The following is a 23569-nucleotide window of genomic DNA, read 5'->3' as shown; positions in this document are numbered from 1 at the left end:
AACTTTATATATTTAAAGCACAACCAAGAACTAATCAAACTTCTAAAAGCAATCATGTTGAGGGATCACTTAGAAGAGGTATTCAGAAAGTTTTCAGTGTGGCACAAAAACACAAAATTTTTCAAAATTTTATTTTTATTTAACAGATTTGTTGGTAGTGTCAGAACAATATTGGGAATTGGTAAATTTTATCTATAAGTTTGGTGATTGTAATAGTTGTGATAATCACGCTCCTGTCAGGCAACTGCCATTAATTTTCATGTTTCCCTAACACCACATGGATTTAGATTGAAAATCTAAATCCATGTCTTTCATTCACCCCAGCATGGTTTCTTTTTTTGTCAGGTTCATATTTAAAATTGTAATTATCTATAAAATGTTGAAGCTTTCTCATTTTATCCGACTGAAGTACCCAACAAATCCACCAATATCTGCTCTCCCACCTCACTTTTAGTAGATAGAAAGTATTGCCATCATTATTCTTTCTGGGCGTCAAAGTGTTTTGATTGAAAAAATGTATCAGAAAATTCATTGCTGCATTTTTTAGAAATTCATGTAAAGTAGGTAAGACAATTGTTTAAGCTATCTTCTTACTGGATTCTTGTAATAGAGGCATTACAACAGTCAGATTCAGTACAGGTGCAGTATTAAGTTTGGTTTATCCATTTTATTAGAAATTATACATTTTTGACGTTTATTTAGACACATCATGTTTTTTATCTTAGTTTTTTATAGACAAAAATAACAATATTTGAAGTTTTGAGACCTCCTTGCTATCTGCGAGCACCTGCCCTTAAATCATGGTTTAATATGTCATGTCTCATTCAGAGAATTATTTATTGATGTTACTTTTTTTCAATAGACAGTAACATCTTTAATATTATCATGCACTACGTAGGATTAGGAGAGCTTGATTTAATGTTACTGGGCTGCAATAAGAGTAACTAATTCAATGATGCATTTTTCAAAGACTAGCTTCTCATGGTTTGTGACTGTTTCCTTAAACTGTAGATCTTTCAACTCCCAAACATCATTTCTGGATTGTTTTTTTCCTTATTTTGTATTATTTATTTTTCTTTAACTTTTTAATGCCAACCTTTTTTGTGATTACCTTGTAAAAATTACTGGGGTGTTTTTATATGAAATACATGTTTAGACAAGAATAATCATATCTGATTTATTAAGATATGGCTTTAAACTTTATATTAATTTATTGAGAATAGACCAAAGAAGTGCATTCTTTGGTCCAACAATCCATGTCCAACAAAGTATGTGCAATACTTTGTTGGACATGCAATTACTTTCAAAGAAAAATTTATAAAAAATGAAAAATGTTCTAGTTATGGAAAATTTATTTTTTTTTACATTTTCAGCCTCTTCAGAGTGGTAGAAAAAAAAATTTACACTATGGATTAGGCCACTAGAAAGAAAAGTATGTTTTTTACATACACATAACTTTTCAGTTTGATATTTATTATAAGCAAATTTTAAAAAATCCTAAATGAAATACTCAATGGTCCAAAACATAGAGATTTTGGACATATTTTAAAATTGATATGAATGCACTATTTAATTGAATTCTATTGTCCTGTCTTTATCTCTGAATAAATTATATATATTTTTTTTATATAAATACTAATTAAACATACTGCCTTACAGAATATTACCATTAGGATTAACAGGAATGGCGTTCCAGACAGAGAATGAACAGCTTTATTAAATTTTTTTGAAAATTTATGTAGTTTTTTTTCTTTTGCCACTAGCTTTAGTACTAGCTGCACTATAGACACTACAGTTTCTCTCATTTCTGCCTGGTAGTAATTTCCATCTCCCCCCCCTCAATGACTTGTAACACCAGCTGCCGGTACCTGGGCATTTCCCGTAGAAACTAGCTGCTAACTTGACAAATCATCAACTAGTGAAACTGTGAATACATAATGAATTGCTGGTCTATCTGTGTTTTCTTTATATAATATGCGTGACAATTTTGAACTATGATGGCAAAAATGTTAAATGTAATTTTCCCCAGTAGCGCAATGACTGACATTCATTAAGATAAAAATATAAAATTTGATAAGAGGACTCAACATAACAAAATTCTGACTACATGATTTGTATTCACCATGAACATATTTAGCAGAGAATGAGTGAAAAATCAGTTGAAATATTGAACTGCCACCAATTTCTGGGAGGGCAGTTTTTAGGACCTGGTGTTTCATCATAAGAAAATGAATGATTGAAGCCCTGATCATTATATTCTTTATCTACCTGATCGCTGTCATCCTCTGAACCACCAGAACAATCTTAAGTTACTGCAGTGCTGTAGTTGTATTTTTTTTTGGATGTCCTCTAGGCCTACGTATATTTTCCAGTAACCTATTCTCTTCATTTGAGCTCGTATCTTCTAATGGGGTAAAAACAAACTGGTTACTCAAGTTTCTGGCTGGCAGTAGATTGTTGATTAAGATTAAAAGATGGATCTTTGTTGGTATTGCCATGAGAAGAACTATCTTCACTTTCAGAACCAAGGTGACACACACTTCTCAGATATTCATCGTTAACCAATAATTCATGCAATGTATTTTCACTTACAGGTGAACATGATCTAAATTGCCTGCTCATTGTAATAAAAAAACATGAACTTATAAATGTTAAAATTAGTAGCACTGATAGTTGTTTAGTGTAATAAAAAAAACAACAAAATGCATGGTTAAAATAACCAGAACACAAATGGCAGATGGCTGTAAACAAACAAGCAAGGTCAAGACAACTTATTGAGCTGTCATCACAATAGGTTGATCAACATGGGATTTAATTATGTTTTATTTAACTAAACTGCATACATATGCTTTTGAAATTAAATTTATCATTTACAAGAAATTTTTTCTAGAACATAAGATATTTCTAAACAGTTAGTTTGTATTTATAATTTTAATAGAGCATTTTTAAACATCTATTCAATTGTACCCTGACAATTATTGCATAATTTACAGTTTGTATTTATAATTTTAATAGAGCATTTTTAAACATCTATTCAATTGTACCCTGACAATTATTGCATAATTTACAGATGTTCATTTGATCGGACATTGGCAATAAAAGTGTTAAGAAAATTTCTAATCAAATAAATCCAACATAATTGAAAAATTCAAAATTGCATTTCCATCAGTTAAGAAGGAACACTGAATAGGTTTTAACCTGTATAAAGTTCAAGTATGCATTAAGATACAGGGTGGACACTTACATCATTACAACATATTTTAAGTAGAATTATCAAACTTATTTAAAAAAAATATAAATATTTAAAAACACAGGCCCTATGCAAATAATAAAATCTCTTAGCATAATAACTGTTGCATTCAGATGACACGACTTAATTTCCACCTGATGTAGTGGATTACAATAAAGTACTGAAACAAAAAGAGAATAATCTGGAACATGTACAAATAATAACACCTGAGTTCCATTGCTTGATGACTTGTAAATATGTATTTATTGCTTTGCTGGATTCATGTAAAAATACATCGGCTTACAAAAATCCTATTTTGGAGCTTTCCTCATCATGGTGTACATATATTGTATAGCCCATTAGCTTTCACATACCCAACTATCACTTTGCTGCTGTATCTCTGATTTCTCAGCAATTCATTAAGCTGTTTGCCGATCTAGTTTTCATCTCATAATGACCAAAAGTCAGCTCACAACTTCTTTTCAGTCGAGCATGATCACCAAATGTTTGTATCATGGTTCATTATCGTATTTTGTTAGCTCTCTTCTTTAGGTAAAGATACTTTATAATAGTTTTGGGTTCAGTCCTTGGAAATTTCACACTTTTCATGCACATGAATTTGTTAAAAGATATGAAGAAGAAAAACATAGCTTTGTATTTCATATCAACAAAATAATAGTGATAAATTACGTTTACATTTTAGGAAGTAGATTAGGATTATATGACTTCAACTTTCACCTTTAGAGAAAAGATGTTGTTTATTCTTTTCAAATATTTTAGAATTTAAAGATTGGAAAAGAGTTATATCTTATAATTACAATAAGGAGTAGAAGAAAATTTAGTAAGATTACTTTAATAGTTACCATAATGTTTTTTTGCCCTTTACTTTTAGATCTGTTTCCAGGTTTGTTATGTTTTTTCTTGGTTTTTATTTCCTTTATGTACCAGTAGAATCATTCCATGCTTATCTTAACTAAATTCTTGTTAATGCATATAAGTTTCTTAATGTTGCGTTTACACTGCACATATGTTAATAATTGAAAATGTGTCAAACCATTGCCCTGCTATACAAGCTTCACTGGCATTAGTTTCTTCTCTTCAAAATTAACTTTATTTTTATTGTTTTTGTGGAAGAGATTAACCAAAATTCCTGAAAATCAGCGTAATATCATATTACTTAGGTTGTAAAATAGTAATCAAACTATTTGCTATCAACACACAATGCAGGCTGTGAATTTCTTCTTTACATTTAATCGATAAGCTACTCTCTGCACTGATTTTAAATTATTGAGATCGGTGTAAATTTTTCTTCAGAGTAATGTAGCATCATGTCATCTTCAAATGTTAAAGAGTCACAATATTGGATCATTTCTCTAAATGAGGTTTGTTAACAGCTCTTTTCAAATTTTAAACAAATCAAGTGAGGATAAACTGAAATTTAAACTGCCAATTGTTAAAAAAAAAAACTAGTTTTTTGTTGGTTATAACATAATTGTAAAAATTATTTTGCTTTTGTGTTAATTGTAGAGAAAAAGTAATGTTATTTAATTTTTTATAAGGTTCAACTTATATTGTCGGCCATATGATTTAATTTTATTTATGTTTGCAGGTTGGGTAATCCAAGTCCTGATGTTTTATCTTCTCGCAGTACTCCTCGTGCCAGTCCAAACACATTAACACCTCCTACTAACAGGTTACAGTCACCAAGCATGTCTGCCTCATCTAATAGTAACAACAACAGTAGTAATAGTAGTAATAGTAATAATATTAACAACAGCAACAGTAGTAATAATAATAATAAACGACCACGTCGTGGTTCTGAAAGTTTGCCTGGTGACGATCCAACTGTAAATAGGTATGTTATATTTATACTGCATTAATTTTTTTATAGAATTTGATTAGATTAGTTTTCCACCAATAGTAGTAGAACTCTTTAGTAAAAATCATTGGACTGCCACTCTGTTAGTTAACTTTAATTAAGATATTGAATACTGTTCATCACAGTTTGGAATTAATCTTTTTATGAACGGTTTTCATGTAATTATTTGTATTTTATTATAAACTATTATAATACCAGATGGCTCAAATGCCTGGAAACTAATAAATATTTTAGTAGATATGCTTTATACAGAGTGACACGCAGGAGACGGGACAGTTTTGAACTGCATAGTAGAGAACATATGGGAGGGCATAGTTCTGCTCCTCACAAAACGCCATTTTTGGCATTATCGGATTGTATTGTTTTTGAGGAAAAATGTGTTAATGTCACTGATAATTCAGCTCAATATGCTCACATGCTTCAAACTTTCTTCAGGCCAGAACTGCAAAGAGGAAGAATCGCTTTAAAAGATGTTTGGTTCCAGCAGAATGGTGCTACAGCACACAGAAATGATTCAGTGGCAGTTCTTCGATGCATATTTCCTGGACACATCATCTCACGTTTTGGCAATGTTCTGTGGCCTTCAAGATCTTCTGACTTATAGTTTTCTGTAGGGATCCCCCGAAAGTCATGTCTACAACCACAAATCTCGCGATTTGAATATGTTAAAGAATACCGTAATTCAAGAAATAGCTGCCATTTCTCCAGGGATGTTGGACCGTGGGATGAAGGATTTCAAGAAGAGACTTGAAAAATTCATTCAAATTGATGGACATTAACTTGAGGTCATTATTTTTCATAAATGAGGTGACCATAATTACATTCACATGTCATGTATTAAGCTTTTATTTCGTTTCAATATACATAATTTAATTTTTAAATTAACTAGTATTGCTTATTTAAAAACCATCCGTCTCCCATGTGTCACCCTTTATAAGATCATTTTAACAGATAAAAAATCCAAAAATATGAGTATGATTTATTATTTAAACAAATATTATCACATTTTAATCTTTTTCGTACTTGTAAACAAAAGCTTATATTCAGTCTGCTTTCAATATAGAATTTCTATGTAAATTTTATTTAAACCACAAGATCCTCTTCTTGCGTAAAAATTAACATTTAAGTTAGTGAGCAGAAATTTCCAGCATATTTATGAATAGGATTTTTTTCATTTAGATAGTGAATGGATTAATATAATGTGTAGAAAATTTATATTTACTTAAATATACGTTTTAATAAAATAAGGAGATTCTTAAGATAACTTTTCAGTATTTAGCATAGAAAAATTTGTTTAATTTTTGGCTGACAGAAGAATACTATACTGTAACAGCCTTCATATTCAAAATATTTCGCACCGTGTAACCTTTTCTTTTTCCTAAAATGCTATACAGAAATCTGTGGTTAAGTGAACTTGTTTTGAGTCTGTTAATGCAGTATGAAGAAAACTGTAGATATGTTTAAACAGCTCACAGAAACTGTTCTGCTGTATGCAAATGGGAACTGTATAGAAAAAGACAAGCATTATAATTTAATACATACATATAAATAAAGGTAGATTTGTAGTGTCCATCTTGTTATTTAATAGACACACCTCAAATATAAAGATACAAAAAATCAAACTGAGCCATCATCTTTAATATTCCACAATGTATTATCAAGTCCTCATTCTTGTTGAGGTATTTACAAATTTTTAACAGATTAATCCACATTTTCAGCAAGTTCATTATTAACTTGTGCAGAAATTTCTTTTGCTTCTTAATTTATTTTACAGAAATGGAAGCAACTAAAAAACTAAATATTGACAGTGATATTTATTACAGATAGGCCTTCATAAATTGTTTACTTACACTTTTAAAGTACACTCACTTTAGATCTCTGTATCTACCTATGCTACCTACATTTTCTGAGCTGTTTAGTTGACTTTTTATATTTTTGTTCTGTGCATTATTCTGTAAATTAACCTATTTCCATTGCTACTAATATTTTTATTTAAAAAAATTATCTCAGCAGAGCAGTTAGCATTTTCATCTTTCATTTTGAGGTTGAGTTCTGCCCTGAATTCTGGCTTCCTCACATTTTTTTAGTTTTTCACCTATAGTAGGTTTTTGTTAGAAAGGGTGTAAAAACTGTGCCAAATCCCCTCATCTTACCACTGAAAACTTGAAGAGAAGGGTGTTAGGGCAAAAAAATGTATAAAAACCTTAGTCCTTTTTTTATTTTATAAAACATTTATTCATATAATTTGAATTTATAATAAATGAAAAGAATCGCTAACAATCAAAGCATAACCGGGCATTCGTATTTAATTTTTAATCGTGAGTTTTTGGGATTTAGTTTTTTATAACACATACATCATGTTCAGGCGATGATAACACCGAAGCATTTATCACCCAGAAAAACCAAATAAAAAAAAAATCTCTTCATACTTTTCTTTTCCCGCTATGAAATCTTTTCCTCTTCAATTTGAACACTTATTAATTTTGAATATATATACAGAACGATCCCAAATTTCACAGCAATCTCTTGACAGATGATTTGATAGCCCAAAATTAGAAAAAAAGTTTATATATAACATAGGTTAGAAAATTATTCATTAGCAAATCATTAATGTTATGTTTCGGCTCACGAAACATTTAGCCCTGCTTTCTGCTGCTTGTTTGAAATTAATCATACTAAAATTCTTGCGGCATAAATTGAGGGTTGAGTTTGGTATTTTCTTATAGTATTTGATCTAAGAAATTGAATGAAAGTGCATGGTACCTCTATCTCTCTTAGGTTTTAAGAAAAACGGTAAAATACAAAAACATTTGTCAGAAAATACACTTTTTTAGTTTTGAAATAAAATAACTTTGTTTAATTTACTAATAAATAAATAGAAATTTTTAGTTAACTTCTATAGAGTTTAATTTTGAGAAAATTTATGTAAATAATGTCTATTAAAATTAAACACAAATTTGAGAAGTTCAACTTAAATTAAAAACAAAGCACACAAACTGGTCATGGGATTTTAAACAGAACAATTTAATCCAAATGATGAGAATTATAAAAATAAATTTGAAAGAGATATGATATTCTTCTAAAACATATTAAGAAAGTTTATTTTTTCATAGGTTAGCAATAACAGCTGAGCAACAATTAAGTTTAGTGTTTAGCATTTAAATACTCATTTGAGCAGGGTTTGTGCTGGTATTGTTTGGTCAGTCATTCACAATGGGTAATACCACAAATTTGTTTTCATTTCAAAAGTTGACAGGCATGGGAAGTTAATTTATGGGAAAGTAGATAAAAATGGATTGGCTCCTGTGCGTGAATACCAGGGAAATTATTCAGATCGAAGAGTACTGGATTGTAAAATGTTTTAGGCTTTGGAGAAGCAAGTTTGAGAAACAAGTATGTTTAAATGCTTAAACCTTGATTCAGTGCTGGTTATGAACATTTTGTGAGAAATGTCAACACCAAAGAGGCAATATATTGAATGCAGTACAATTATCTCCCACCTCAAGCACCAGAAATTTGTCACATCACTTTCATGTTTCACAATCAAGTGTGTGGCAAATGTTCCAGGAGCAACAATTATACTCGTTCCATACATGTGTACAAGAGTTATTACCGCCTGATTTTGATGAACTGATGAAATTCCGTCAATGGTTAATTAGAAATTGAGAACATCATCCTGATTTCCTGAGTAATATTCTAATTATTGATGAATCCTGTTTTACAAGAAATGGTGTTGTAAATTATAGAAACACATACTTGTACGATAGAAAATTCCCATGAGATTGCTATTTCCAACACACTTTTTTTTAATAGTCTCATAGGCCTTTTTTTTCTTAACACCAAGGCTCAGTGGAGAAGGTACTTGATTTTTTGTAAACAAATCTGATTGAATTCTTGCAAAATGTTCGATTTGTACATAGAGTGCAAATTTTTTTTTAATGTTGGCACACTTGCTCACTATTGATGTGATGTGATAAATCATTGAAATAGCATGTTTAGTTTGCAATGGATTCGCCATCTTGATCTCCTGATTTCACGCCAGCAGACTTCTTCCTTAAGGTTGAATGAAGTCATTAGTCTGTTCTGCTCATATTTGCAAAGAAGAATTGAGACATCGTATAGTAGAAGCTTTAGCTACTATTTGAAATGATAATGATGCTATTAAACATGCTTGCCTAGCGTGGATTTTCTGAGCTGAACTATGCAGTGGATAGAATGTTGGCCACATTGACCGATTGTTTTGAAGAAATGTTTGCAGCTTTATCAAGTAACCATTTTTATATTTAATAATTTTTAGAAAAAACGAATGATGTGGTTTTATTTTTAACTCTTAATTTTTTTATTATTGATAAGTTTTCTATTTTTTCATTTACATTATGTTGTTGAAACATTGATAAAAATATTCTGCTTAAAATCTTATAAAGTTTTCCAATCCAATTTGTGTGTTTTGTTTCCAATTGAAGTTGAATTTCACAAATTTGTGTTTAATTTTAATAGATGATATTTACATAAAATTTCTCAAATGAAATCTTCTACAAGGTTGAAGAAATTTTTATTAGTTTATTGGTAAATTTAACAGTTATTTTATTCCAAACCTAAAAAAGTGTATTTTCTGACCAAACGTTTTCATGTTTTATCCTGTTTTTCTTAAAACCTAACTGAGAAATAGATCTGGAACCACTTTTATTTCATTTCTTAGATCAAAAACCATGAGGAAGCACCAAATTTACCCTAAGAATTTAGTACAGTTTAATTTCACAGAGAGCAGAAAGCAGGGCTAAATGTTTCACAAGCCAAAAAAATTGCTAACGAACAGTTCTGTGACCTATGTTTATATGAACTTTTTTCTTATTTTTGACTATAGAATCCTCTCCCTAGAGATTGCCGTCCAATTTGGAATCACCTGTATTTGCTTACAATTAGGCCAATAATTGCTAATAAAATTAGTTCTAATGGTTAGCATCATGCATGAGATTATGGCACCATAGAAATTTACATAAGTAGCTACCCAATATCGTATTTGGTATTCCGTCATTATGTTTGTATTGAGATTCGGCTGACCTCCATAACCTTTAACATTTTGTATATTCAATCATGAAATTTTTAAGTGTGTCTAATTTTAAAATGTTGATATTGGTTTCAATTACGTATGCTCGTGTAAGCGGACCACATTTATTGCATGCTTGTAGTTCCTGTTGCTGTGTGATCTTATATAACTGGTATTAAGGTATCACTACTAGGAACTGGTACCATAATTAAGTATTCTTTTATTCACCTCCTTATTCCATCAAATACCATTTGCTGAAGTGCCAACTTCACATCATATTTTTTTTTTTTTTTAGTGAATGGGGACTGAATTTACTTTGACTTCGCCCAGGCCTCATATAATGATATCACATGCTAACAATTCAAACTCAAAACTTCATGTAAATAAATATTTCGGTCTACAATTATTTTATCATCGAGACCATGTTCCCTTTCACAGGATTTTTGGTTTTCAGTTTGAACAAAATTACAACTGGTCTCCTAAATAATTGCACATTTTAATATTACATGTCTAAGTAATACAAGTTTTTTATGCTACTAACAGTATGTAAAGAATATTAATAAAACAATTTATTTTTAATCATTATAAGTTTTACAGGAGAATTTTTCTTGGTGAGGAACAATTAACAGACAATTACATCAAATTTTTTTCCTAAGAGCTCACATAAAAAACTAAAGTTTTTTATTTTATTTTTTATTTCTTTAATTAGTTTATATTACAGAAAATGGAGGTTAAAACGTCAAGCAAAATGAGAGTATTAGATAAATTTTTCTAACGTGAATTATGTTACAATCATTTACTTTTAGTGAAGGGTTGTCATCAAAATAATTAAGTAACTGTTGATATCAAATAGTTGTAAAGTCTTACAACTTAAAAATAGCTTTTCATTGACTATCCCAAAATGTTTTAAGATGTTTTACTTAATACCTCGGGACAAAATATTTTGGGTCAGATTTGTATTAATTTTTATTACCGTTTATAAATAAAACCAGACAATTTTATCTTATTTTTTCTTTTTAGATTAGTAAACAAATAAATGTGATTGTAGGAAACATCCTTGCAACTTCACTCATGGAATGAAATTAAATTTTAATCTAAGCAAATACCAGGTACGTTTTTGTGCAACATCAATGAATTGGATAAGGATACAGTCAAGTAAAGATTTTAGCCTAGCTTGTACAATGCATATCATTGGAACGGCTATGCTTTAGAATTTCAAACTGTTTAAAGCAAAAAACAGCCAATAGAAATATTCTCCAGAAAGTTTTACAAGAAATGCATAATTTTTTTGTGAAATCCATTTCTTGTAGATTTTTTAGTTTTCTTTTTTTTTTTGTATATAAAATTTCTGCAAAATAAGAGATTTTGTTCGTAATATTGATATATTGCTTGTTAAAATTCTTGAATTTAAAGACTGCTTTAGTTCAGCCTTGTTCTCACCAGATTTATCTGTAAATTGTATCTGTAACCCATTTCTCACACAATTAAGTGAATTGTTGAGTAAGTTGATATTGTGAAAAAATTAAATACAGAGCATCTACAACCATGTTACTGATAACTAATATTGTTTATGAATGTTACCTTGCATGCATATTAGTTTATCAAACTTGTTTTGTTCAGGCCAAACAAACGGAAGTGTTCAGAGAATGCGGCAGAACTGATCAAGGCATGTATGGGCCTTGAAGATTGTCAAGCTGCAGGTGCGGTTTCTGGTGTGCAAAGTAATAATTCAGGAACAGTGTCTGGAATCGCTGCAGGTCAGCAGGGAAATAAAAAGGAGAATTCTCAACTAACGATGAGTTCACCTGCAGCACCATCTATGCCTAGTTCTGCTCAAAAAAGGCATCCGATCGATGCATCGCATCCCACCAAAGTCAGGAATAAAGGTTCATTTTTTTCATTGTTTACAGAAATATAGCATCTAGGTTATGTGTACATACACTGTGGATAGTAAATAATGTACTAGGCTATGTAGTACGCGTATTAGGCTGAAAACTACATCGGTGTGTATGATCGATTGTAATTAAATAAACTAAAGATCAAATGTCAGTTTTAGGTTTGAAAATTTTAAAATGTGTTCTTAATGAAATATTCTTCTCCCAGTTAGAAATTCTAATCAATATATAATGGAAGACAATTATTGTTTCAGAGTAATAAGGTTGTTTTTTTATACTTAATTTCTTTATTAGTTCAAAATGTGTAAGTCATGGTTTTTTCTGTTTTAAGTTTTACAACTGATGAATGAAGTTTACCGCTAACCAGTTTACTGAATGTACTGATGTAATGACTAATAAAATCAGTTTTAAGCTAACAATCTTTTCTTTGATGAAACAAATTTCATTAGATATAACAGTTTTTTTTTTAACATGTTCATTAATAAAGTATAATAAAAGCAAGTTATTGCATTTTAACCTTCAAACCCATAAAATTAGGCTCAGTCATCATTTTCTAGAAAAGTTTTTCTGTTTCTAAACGGTTGCTCAGATTATTATAAAATGACAGAATAAAAGTTTTTAACTGTATAATGAAGTAATTGTAAAATAAAATTTTAAAAAAATATAATCATAATTTTAATTTTATTGAGTTTTGCAAACTAAGGAAATTATAGAGTTCCTCATTTTTGAAAACTAATTTTTAATATATCGTAATATACACATATTCTTGTGTGTGTGTTAATTGGTATAATCATAATTGATGACCTAAGTCACCAGTTACTCATTGAAACAACTTTTTTTTCTAAAAATTTGTTTCCAGTAAGCCCATGCCAGGGATTCTAAGGAAAGTGAAGAACAAAATAGTTTTCTGTTCCTTATATTAGCAGGCCAAGCTATGAAAGTGCAAATAATATTCAACCCCATAACTGACACTCAATCCTTTTTGTAGCAAGGACTCCCTGTATCATGTATAAGTATATGTATATGTATCACAGCCATATGAAAGAGAGGGACAGATAAATGAAAAATTAACATAGTAATTTATTTTGTGAAACTGCACCATATACATAGCTAACTTTAACTTGGCAGAAGAGAAGTGAATTTTAAAATCACTTACCATGATTTCATATTTCTCATGCCTCCAGTTTAGGTATAAGGGTTTTATAATCAGTTAATACCATGTTAACTACATACAATTAAAAACAAAAACCTATGTCCTAAGGTTCATAGTGCTGATTGAAAATTATGTAAAATCGGGGGCCGAAAAGTGTTTTTATTAAATGAGAAATTTAGGTTTTTCATTTTGGAGGATTGAAGATTGAGTTCATCCCCCAAAACATCTATTTAAATTAAATTTTAAAACAACTTTGAAGGGTTTTTTCATAACATCTTATCATTATTATTCATTCTGGCAGTGAAGCATATATATAAGTTATGGAATGGGGAAACATCTTTAAACAATTAGAAGATTTCCTTTAGTTGATAGTAGCTCATAGAGTTTGTATAAAAGTTAAATTTTAAGAGCTTGTACTGGAATACAATGAAGTAAAGAAATATGACTAAAAGGTTTTAGAAAGTATAAAAAAATAAAAAGAGTAAATATGCATGAAAACTGCTTCATCCTCACAGTAATCTTATTGGTGTAATATAAATTGCCGAGATAAAATAATCAGATTTTTATTAAAATGAGACATAATTTATTAAAGACGTTAGATTAACTAAATGTTGGGCAGAAACATTTTTAAAGATTAAGGAAAGTGTGTAAATACAGATAAAAGTAAAGTGCATTAATAGATATTTTTGTTTTCAGCCATTCATTTTTTCTGTCATAAAAACACATACATGCTTGATATTTTTTATTTTATTTTGCATTTATAGTTATCTGTAAATTAGAATAACAGTTTGTCTTGGAAATGTTAGATATGACCTTATATACCCTGTTTGGTAGGTGTGAGTGGTTCATTGATTGTTGAAGTTGATAGTTCTGATGATGAACCATTAATAGAGATGATGGGCAAGAGAATGGGTAAGGATGAGATGACATCCGATTCACCGACTCAGATTTCATCGCTTTCTCCTACTGCATCGGTTCATCATAATCATCATCATCCTCAACAACAACAGAGGTGCTCACGGAACAAGGATGAAGATAATGCCAAGTAGGTAGAACAGTATTTTTAAGTTTGTGTAAAATGTTTAATGCAGTATTACAGAAACCATTTGTTTTATTTTGTTTATCTTGACCGAATTTTGTATTAAGGAGAAAAAATGAAAAAAGAAGACATCTCAAATTAAAGTAACAAAGAGATATATTTGAAATTGTTTCACTATACTTTGTTTATATTAAGTAATGTAATGAAAGATATTGAACAATATTATACTTATACAATATTGTGCAAATTAATGGAAATATTTTTATATTTTACTTTACTTTTCACTTTACAGTTAGTGTGAAATATATCTACTTTTCCTATTTTACTCTGTTTTGCCATTGATTGAATAAATTTTTTGCCTTTTTCTTAAAATTTTTCATTCCAATTCTATTTATGGATTGTAATGTTAAGCCTTGGTTGCGCTTCCTTATTCTTTTGTGTATTTGGCCCATAAATTCTTAATAAGTGTGAGGTTGAACAAATTTCCTGGAGGTCTAATAAACAGATATTATTGTTGCTTATGAACTTTATTACCACTTTTGAAGAATGACGTGAGCAAAAACCTTGTTAGAATTTGCAATTTTTGCTTTCCACAAGTCAAAACATTTTTAAAATCATTATATAATTTTCTGTATTTATCATTCTTTTGATAAGAACAAGACAGTGATATCCTTGAAATGAAAAACATCCCCAAAACATTATTTTATTAGATGTTTGACCGACTGAACAGTGTTTGGAGGCAACAGATTTTCACCCACCCTTTGATTGATCTGCATAATTTCTTATCCACACTGAAATGTATTTCATCAGAGAAAATCACTTGATCAACCTTCAAAGTTCCTTTTTACATATTTCTTAGTGTAGTTTCTGTTAAGAACTTCTTTTACAACAGATGTTTGCTTTCCAGACTGGAAAAGCACAACATCAAGCAGCCTTCATCGTATAATTGAATCATGAATTTCAACACTGAAGCCGCCCGTTTCACCTTGAAGGTCACAACTTGATTTTTGAGGATCAACTTTAGATTACCTAGATGGCAAGATTTATCACTTTTAATAGTCTTTCTTTTTCTGTCACACTTTCCCTTTTTCATTACTCTATGAACTAGTCTTTTTTCAGGTATATAATGATAGCTTTTAAACAGATTCCAAATTATGCTGTAATTTGAGGTTGATATAAAGAATGATTGTAGAGCGTTATGATTTTAGTCTTTTCATTTTGGTATAAGATCAATCTAAAAAAATGTGAATTATCATAATAAAAAGTTACACAGTCTTTAGCCAAATCCAAATGTGCATACCTGTTTGATTGGTACCTTAAGTTTGAAAAAAATTCATAAATAGTTCTACCAGTGAGGATAAATAGTGTTAGAAGAGGCATAAGCTTGCAAGATTACAGGTATCCTGTAACACACCAGTAGAAATGTGAATACTGGACAGTGGGGACTGTAAGGCACAAAAATTACATACATTAGAAATGCAAAAACTGTACAATGGGGACTTGTAAGACATACAAATTACATACATTAAAAGATACTGCACCCAATTTTTTAAATAAATTCAACCACCGAATTGGATAAGTGGTGGAAATTTCAAATATGTCTGGGATATTTTTAATGCTCTCAAAAATCAGGGTAGGGTTCTCCTTTTGAAGTTGTTTATAGCGTTTTTTATTTACAGGATCCCAATGATGGTACCTTTTAATGAACACCATGTATAATATGTAATTTTTTTTAATTTCTCATAGAGTTTAAGCATCAATGTTTTATTGCTTTATGTTTTTCTTCATTTCAGAGCAAATAACAGCTACTTGCATAGAATGAACCATAGATTAAATAGTAGTAATAACAGTAGCGGTAATAGCATTTGTGGCAGTAGCAATAATAGTGTAGCTGGGACTCAGCACAATCCAAAAAGTTCTACCAGCAGTGTAACTACAAATACAGTATCTGCGCGGCGGTCTGTACGTCAACAGACCAATAATAGTAATAGCAGTAACAACAGCAGTAGCAATAGTAATTCAGCGCAACAGCAGCAGCAGCAGCAACAACAGCAGCAGCAGCAACAGCGCTGTGATAGCAGTAAATTGATCTCAACGACTAATGTTAGCGGGCCAGCTACAGTGGTGAAAACCGGTGCCACAACTGTAGTATCTGGAATAAGTATTGTAAGAACATCAAACACAAGCGGCAGCCATCAGACTATACCAGTAGAGGAAGTTAATACGAGGCGTAAGACCAGAAGTGGTAATGTTAATGGTGAGTAAAAATGGGAGGTTATCTTAGTAATTTATTTTCCACTATGGATTTTTACTTATACATTGTGTGGATCTATAACTATGCCCCCTTGCTTTTTATTTGTGCGATTTGCCCAAAATAAATACATATTGTTCAATGAAGCATACAAATATATATATATATACATAATAACAAAACAGAATTAGACAAAGAAATAAAACAAACTGAATTAATAGCAAACCAAAATTAATAGTTTTATAGAAAATATTAACAAAAGAAAAACTTAATAAAAAACATAAAGAAAATATTAATAAAAGAAAAACTTAATAAGAAACATAAAGAAAATATTAATAAAAGAAACTTAATAAGAAACATAAATTTGTGAAATATATATTGTGTAAAATTAAATTAATAAAAATAAAAGTTAATTTCTGATAGTGAAATGGTTTAGAAAAACATTTGAAACACTTTTAATTATTATTGTTCTGTATGTAAAGCTGCTGAATTTTTTTACAGCAGTTGAACATAAATAATGAAGGCAAGCGAGTTTAGTTCAGACAGCTCCTGTTACTTATTATATTTGCTTTGTAGAAATACTTTACATACAAAAACTTAACAACCTTTCAAGAGTGTGTAACTAATTTTTATCTATTCGCTTTCTATTTAATCTAACTTTACCACTCTTATTGTAAACTTATATTTTGACAAATATTGCACAGCAGTAGAATCCTTTCACGTACCTTATCTTGTAAATTAAAGGAGCCTTAATCTCACAAACATAATTATCCAGTCCTTTTATTTTGCTTTTTTTTTACTAGTAATGTGATATATAATCTTTGAATACCCTTATATTTACAAACAAAAAAAAGAACAGGTATAATTTGTGTAAAATATAATCTCTGCACAGTAACACAGCAACTATACATTGTCATGATCTGTACAATAATGGATTCAATAATTATTGAATTTTATTCAGTTTTACATGAACATAACATATTTGTAATTGAGTAACTGTAAATGAATTTTAGAAACATGTAATTTATTATGAAATAACACAATCTGTGGATTTAAAAAAAAATATTAATACCTTAACAAATATAATTATTAGTTTTAAAATTACTTCCTTCCATCAGTTGGGTATAATTCATGAATATCTATTGTAAAATGTTTTATTTTCAGAGACTTTCAGAATACGTATGATTCATTTTGTGTACTTAGCCATCTGTAAATATAAATTTAATGAGAAAATTATCTTACTTCTCACACACCTAATATCAGTGCACTAAGTACATAAAACCTACAGTCCAGCTATGAATAAACCCAGTTTCTCAAACGACCATTCTAATCTTTTTGCATCGGCTGGTATAACGACATGCCATCTGGTATACTGGATGTTCAAAAAGCCATGTGTAAAACAATATTTATTTAATGAGTTATACTATACTAAGAGAGTTATATTTTTATTTTTTTCTACTTTCATGTCACAATAAATGTTCTAAGCTTTTAATACATGTAACACTTTACTTTACGTATCAGTGTATCTTTTCTTAGAGTTGTTGCTTCTTTAATGTTAGAGATGCTTGATTCATCCAAAGTGTGTGAGTGGGTCATCCTTGAAACAGTACCTTTCATATGAGACCCTTAAATAAAAACCTGGTCGTGGAAGAAGTGGGGACCATAGGGAAGCTGTAGTCTGTCGGAAATTACAGGCATTGAAATCCATAGTCAAGCCGGCAGAGCGCCGTTTAGCACCATCTTGCCTTAACCAGTCATTATGCTTTTTAATTTCAAGCAAGGTTACAAAATTAGTTTTAATTTCTTAATGTTCTGAAGTCAGTGTTTTTATGGGAAAAAATTGGTCTGACCACTCTTCATGGATTAATCTGCTACCACACTATCATGGAAAATTGGTCATTAAAACATTCTGATATTCAAAATAAGACTGAGAAATTAAATATTTAACAAAGAACATTTGCTGGATTGTAAAAACAGAATATTGCACTGCTGCGGATCACCTGGTCATGTGATTATATATTTTGACACCGATTGAGTTTAGTCCCAGTACAATATTTGCTTCATGAGGACCCCAAAACAAACTTAACAATGGTATGATCTGGCATTCATTAAATTACATGACTGTTAAGATGCTGTGTATCAAGTTTTTAAAATCAGATCATTAAATTAGATTGCATTACAATCAGTTTTGCTTTTTCTATAATTTTTTATTAAAAAATACATGAAAAAATTGAAAGCTCAGATAATATTGTCTAAAAAAAATTAGCATAAATTGTCTAAAAAATAATTGAATTTCTGAACTTTTTTTTTCAAATTATTTACTTGCAAAATATTTTATATTATGAACTTTCCCTTTATTATTTTTAAAAGTTTGATTTACAAGTAAACAGATGGTTAACAGACAGTAATTATTTTAATATATGTTAAAATAATAGTAAAAAGTACACAGTTAAACTTTGACAGCATTTTGGCTGATGATATTTGGTTTTAATTTATTAATTTATCATCAACAAATCCTTTATTGTTGATAAATTAAAATAGTAGTAATCAGTGACCATTATGATAACTGTTCTTTATTGTAACAATGGATATATTAATATGAACCTTGGGAACACTAATTTCTAGAACTAAGTAGCATAATTTGCTCTCTACTGAACTCCATGGTGGAGCAGTAGCATCACTGTCTTTCTTCAGATCCGAGTCCCAATCAGGCATTAAATTTTTCAAATGCTACAAAATTCCTTACCGTCTATCGTAGTAATTGGTACAGGACATCAGCCTGTTATTGTATAAAAGTAAACAAATTAGCAAAGTAAGTGTTACAATAAATAAATGTAAGTGTATCGGTTGAAAATACACTAACAGAATTCTAAGGTGTTAACAGACAGGATACAAATATAGTGTCGAATGTAATGTACCTCTGATAAATAAAAAACAGTGATAAAATTTCATCAGATAAATTTTTTTTATCATATAATCAACTATTTCTTTTCAGTTTTAGTCCTCTTATTGCATTATTAAACCGTTTTGAGGGGATATCCCTCCACATATTTCTTTGTTTCAAAAGCGCTGTACTATATGTTGTCTCAGGAAATAATATGTATTGTATTCTCAGATATTTTTCCCACTATTGACTTCAGTTTCATCTACCCAAATACTTTATTCTCTTTGTACAGTTGTTTGCAACTATGATTTACATAGCAGTTGTCAAGGTTTTATTTTTTCATCAGTGGTAAAACTAGCTATATTTAAGTGAAAATAAATAATTTTTTTCTTGTTTTACATATGTAAATTGATTAAAGACTTGTTTCAGAAAAATTGTATATTAAACAAACGATCCTCATAGTAAACATTGTTTACTAATAGATTGCTAGCGATTACACTGATGTTTATCATGCGGGTTTAGACACATACACGGTCTCTGCCAAAGAATACACGATCTGTTCTCCCTGTTTTCTCTAAGAGTTTGAGATGCATATTCGTTATCTAATAGACGTAACTCAAATATATAAATTTATAATAAATTTTTACTCTGTATAATTCTCATTTAATTGTAAGGTTTTATATTCATTCAGAAATTGGTTTTAGATCTTGTAAAACTATTTAATCTCGATGAATTTATTTTATGTAATGCGAATCTGATATTATTCAATATATATTCTTCAAAACTAGCATCTGATAATTTTCAAAATTAATATTAATAATCCTTTCATACTCAAAAACTTACCCTTTTTTGTCATTTGAGGGCTTTATGTAATAAATTAATTTCTAGAGAAAGTAACATGCAACTACGTTCTATAATGTTAATATCTATGTAGTGTGTAATTACTACATTCAGATCACCTTATTTGACTATCTAATTTGACTGGGTGTTTCTCTGATAATTCAGATACAGACAGTAAAAAGTTTAGAAAAATTAAATCGGCTAAGATATTTTGTTACTTTGACGAGACCGTGCGCTTAAAATTTGTTTTCGTTGATTTGTTGCCAGCAGCAGAAACCGTCGATATAGTGAACAAACGACGGAGAGGTTCAAGAGATAGCAAATGACCTGAGGCGCTGATGCCGAACGCATCACACCTACACCGTTCTGCTCTTATCTGGTGCGCTACAAGCACCGGTAGCATCGGACAACCTCACGGTTGGGCGTCTTGGTGAAGAGATATCTGCATAGTGTACCGCACCACTGCCTTAATTTTAACATTAATAGTGTACAAGCCCCCCCTGGCTGTACGTTGCTCGGTCAAATGACAGATAAAAAAAAAAAAAAAAACAGGGAAACTGCATCATACTGCTACATAATTACCGGTTACTGCTGGCAGATTTGTATTAAATCTTACGGCACAGTTACTTTAGTTGTAGAGATAGTTTACATCGCTCAAAAATGTATTTTTTTATCGAGAATGTCGTGAATCTTTATTGTATGTAATATGGTGGTCAGTGAATTGGTTTTTTCTCATCATAGATTTTTTTATTTAAGCAGTTCATTACTTTTGGCTGAAGATTGGTCTTTATGTAAGTAGTTTGTTAAAAATCTGTCTGTTCAAAAATAATGAGATCATATGCTCTCTCCTTTAGCTCTGCTTATTCCTTTTTCTTTGTATGTTTAAAATATTTTATTTTATAATTGTTATTTTTTTTCTCCTATCCCATTTGCTAATATAGTTTTGTGTTATTCAGTTCTTGACTGAATATTATTACGTTGCAGCATAGACTTGCTGGGTCTTGTTAAAATTAATGTATAAAGACACATGCATCCAAAAATCTAAATAATCTATTAAGATGTCTATTATTGTTTCATTCAGTTTACATAATCTTTTTGTCTTAGTTTTTTTTTTTACTGTTTGGCTAAATTACACTTTTAATTTTTGGTATTGATATTTATAGCTTCCAGAATTGGATTTATGTTTTACTTTCTTATTTTAGGATGTTTAAGTTATCGGATAAATCTTACAGAGCAGAGTAACAAAGTTAAGGAATTCAAAAATAAGTTAATGGCAGACAGTCTAGTTTTATCTAGTAATGTATTTAGTTTAAATGCATAAATTTTTAATTGTATAATATTTATAAATGATTGGTTTTTTTATAAATATAAAAAATATAGTGACATTTTATCTTAACGATGATATTCATTAGTTATGTATTTTTCTACCTCAGATTAAAATTTAATAGAATGAAAAGTTGTTATTTAAATTGCAGAACGATCCAACTTTTGCTCAACCCTGTGTTAAAATATTCAAGTTGATGATAGATAATTCTTTCTGATATATACAGAGTCTGTGGTTATTAAATTATTGTCACAGTTATTCATATAAACAAAGTACAGATAGATCGGTCGACTTGAGATTGCTTTTTTCAGTGATAGGTCCAAATCTCTAGATCAGCAGAAAAGTACTAGAATTTTAATTTCATTGGCAATTTATTCAATGTTTAATTTTTATGTGAGGATTGAGTTGTATGTATGTGTGATTCTGTAGGTGCATAGACGGGCTATTAACAGCTAAAAGAATAGTTATATCTGATAGGACTGATGGGGATGTATTGCTCAAAATGTCTGAATATTTAAGAGTTCGGAGAAGTTTCAAATAAAATTTTCTTTGCAACAGTACATTTCTTTTGTTTGAAGTTATTTGATGTAATTTAATTAATTGTTATTTAATATGCAGTTCAAAAAAAAATCTGTTAAATCTAGTTTAACAGTATAATATGACTAGAAAATCAGTTTTATATTCTGCAATAAAAAGCAAAATTGTTTTTCATTTGATCCTATTATTCTAATTTTAAAACTGGATTTCCAGAACAATATGACTAGCTAAGAGAAGTAAGCATTTTGAAGACAGGATTTTTTTATTATGCAAGACTATAACATATTTTTAATATGGTTTGTTTATAAGTTATTCTTTAACCTGCTTACGTGAAGTATTGTAGTCTGTTAGGTTTTGAAAAATAGTAGTAGTAATAATGATGCTGGTATCCCTGTTTTTTATTCAGTTGTGTAGTGGTTCATAATATTGCAGTGTATTCATTACTATATATATATATATATAAAACATATATATAATTATTTACTGCATGTTAGAATCAACATCTTAGCTGCAGTTGCAATAGGCAGATATAAGGTAATACAATATATACATATATATGTCTGGTAAACTTAATTTTATTACTGCTGCATATATTTTCCCCCTTAAATGAATTTCATTAAAATATATATTTTACAGATTGATGTTTTGTTATATTAATCTTTCTTTGAAAAATGAGATCCTTAATTGTTTTTAACCGCCTAAAATGTTTTTGGTTTTTTTAAATGTAATTAATGAAGATTACAATAAATTTTATACTTTTTAGAGTAAATATTTAAGAGAGATGATCAGTTGTAAAATTTTACAGAAAAACAGCTCCCCAATTGTGAAACAAAATATTTTTGAATGATTTTTTAGTTTCAAATGAAGTTTGTATATAGTTAGTTGTAATTAATTTGTAATGCAATTGTAACATTTATTATGAAACAAGCAAGTTCATGCTTCTTTTAAATTTGTTTAGTCATTTTTTCCATAACCTTTTTTTATACTAGGAAAAGATTGATCAGTTGTAATTACATTTTATTACCTGTATATTATATAAACATTTTACATATTATAAAGAAGGAACAAGCAGAATTGATTGCTGGATTTTCGAATTTCCATTGACAATGTGGAAATGTAAACTAAGCGCTTTTAAGTTTATTTATATGAATAATGATTACGACTATCGATGTTGACAGTCTTAAAGTTATTTGTTTGAACAGTAATGGCTAAAGGAAAATTAGCATTGAAGAATTTAATGAGAAGGATTACATGTAGTTGGTTTTTTATTCCTATTGTAGATAATTTTTAAGTGTTCAGATGATAATTTATGTTCCAAAGGAATTAGTATGTAAAGAATTAGTCTATTATTAAAGTTTTTTCTAACTATTTTCAGTTTTTTATTATTTTCTTTTTACACATAGTAATCCAAAACTATTGTTCATCAAAAATTCTCAGTCACAAATTAATTTAAGTTCGTGTTATAGTTTAATTCTTGGCATCTTTCCTTTC

General features: G+C 29.5%; 1 protein-coding gene across 1 annotated transcript in view; it reads left to right on the top strand.

Moving 5' to 3' along the window:
* The window catches only part of LOC142334455 (uncharacterized), a 101907-nt gene extending 79016 nt beyond the window's left edge, over positions 1–22891 (top strand). The window contains exons 9-13 of the mRNA XM_075382480.1: positions 4839–5084; positions 11776–12041; positions 14038–14248; positions 16036–16499; positions 20488–22891. Of these exons, the coding sequence (XP_075238595.1) occupies positions 4839–5084; positions 11776–12041; positions 14038–14248; positions 16036–16499; positions 20488–20543 (1243 nt within the window). The 3' untranslated portion in view covers positions 20544–22891. The remainder of the gene's footprint in view (positions 1–4838; positions 5085–11775; positions 12042–14037; positions 14249–16035; positions 16500–20487) is intronic.
* Positions 22892–23569: the final 678 nt, after the last annotated feature.

Source organism: Lycorma delicatula, chromosome 1, assembly GCF_047948215.1.
Source record: "Lycorma delicatula isolate Av1 chromosome 1, ASM4794821v1, whole genome shotgun sequence".
Taxonomy (NCBI): Eukaryota; Metazoa; Arthropoda; class Insecta; order Hemiptera; family Fulgoridae; genus Lycorma; species Lycorma delicatula.
This window is presented reverse-complemented; position numbering and strand designations above follow the sequence as displayed.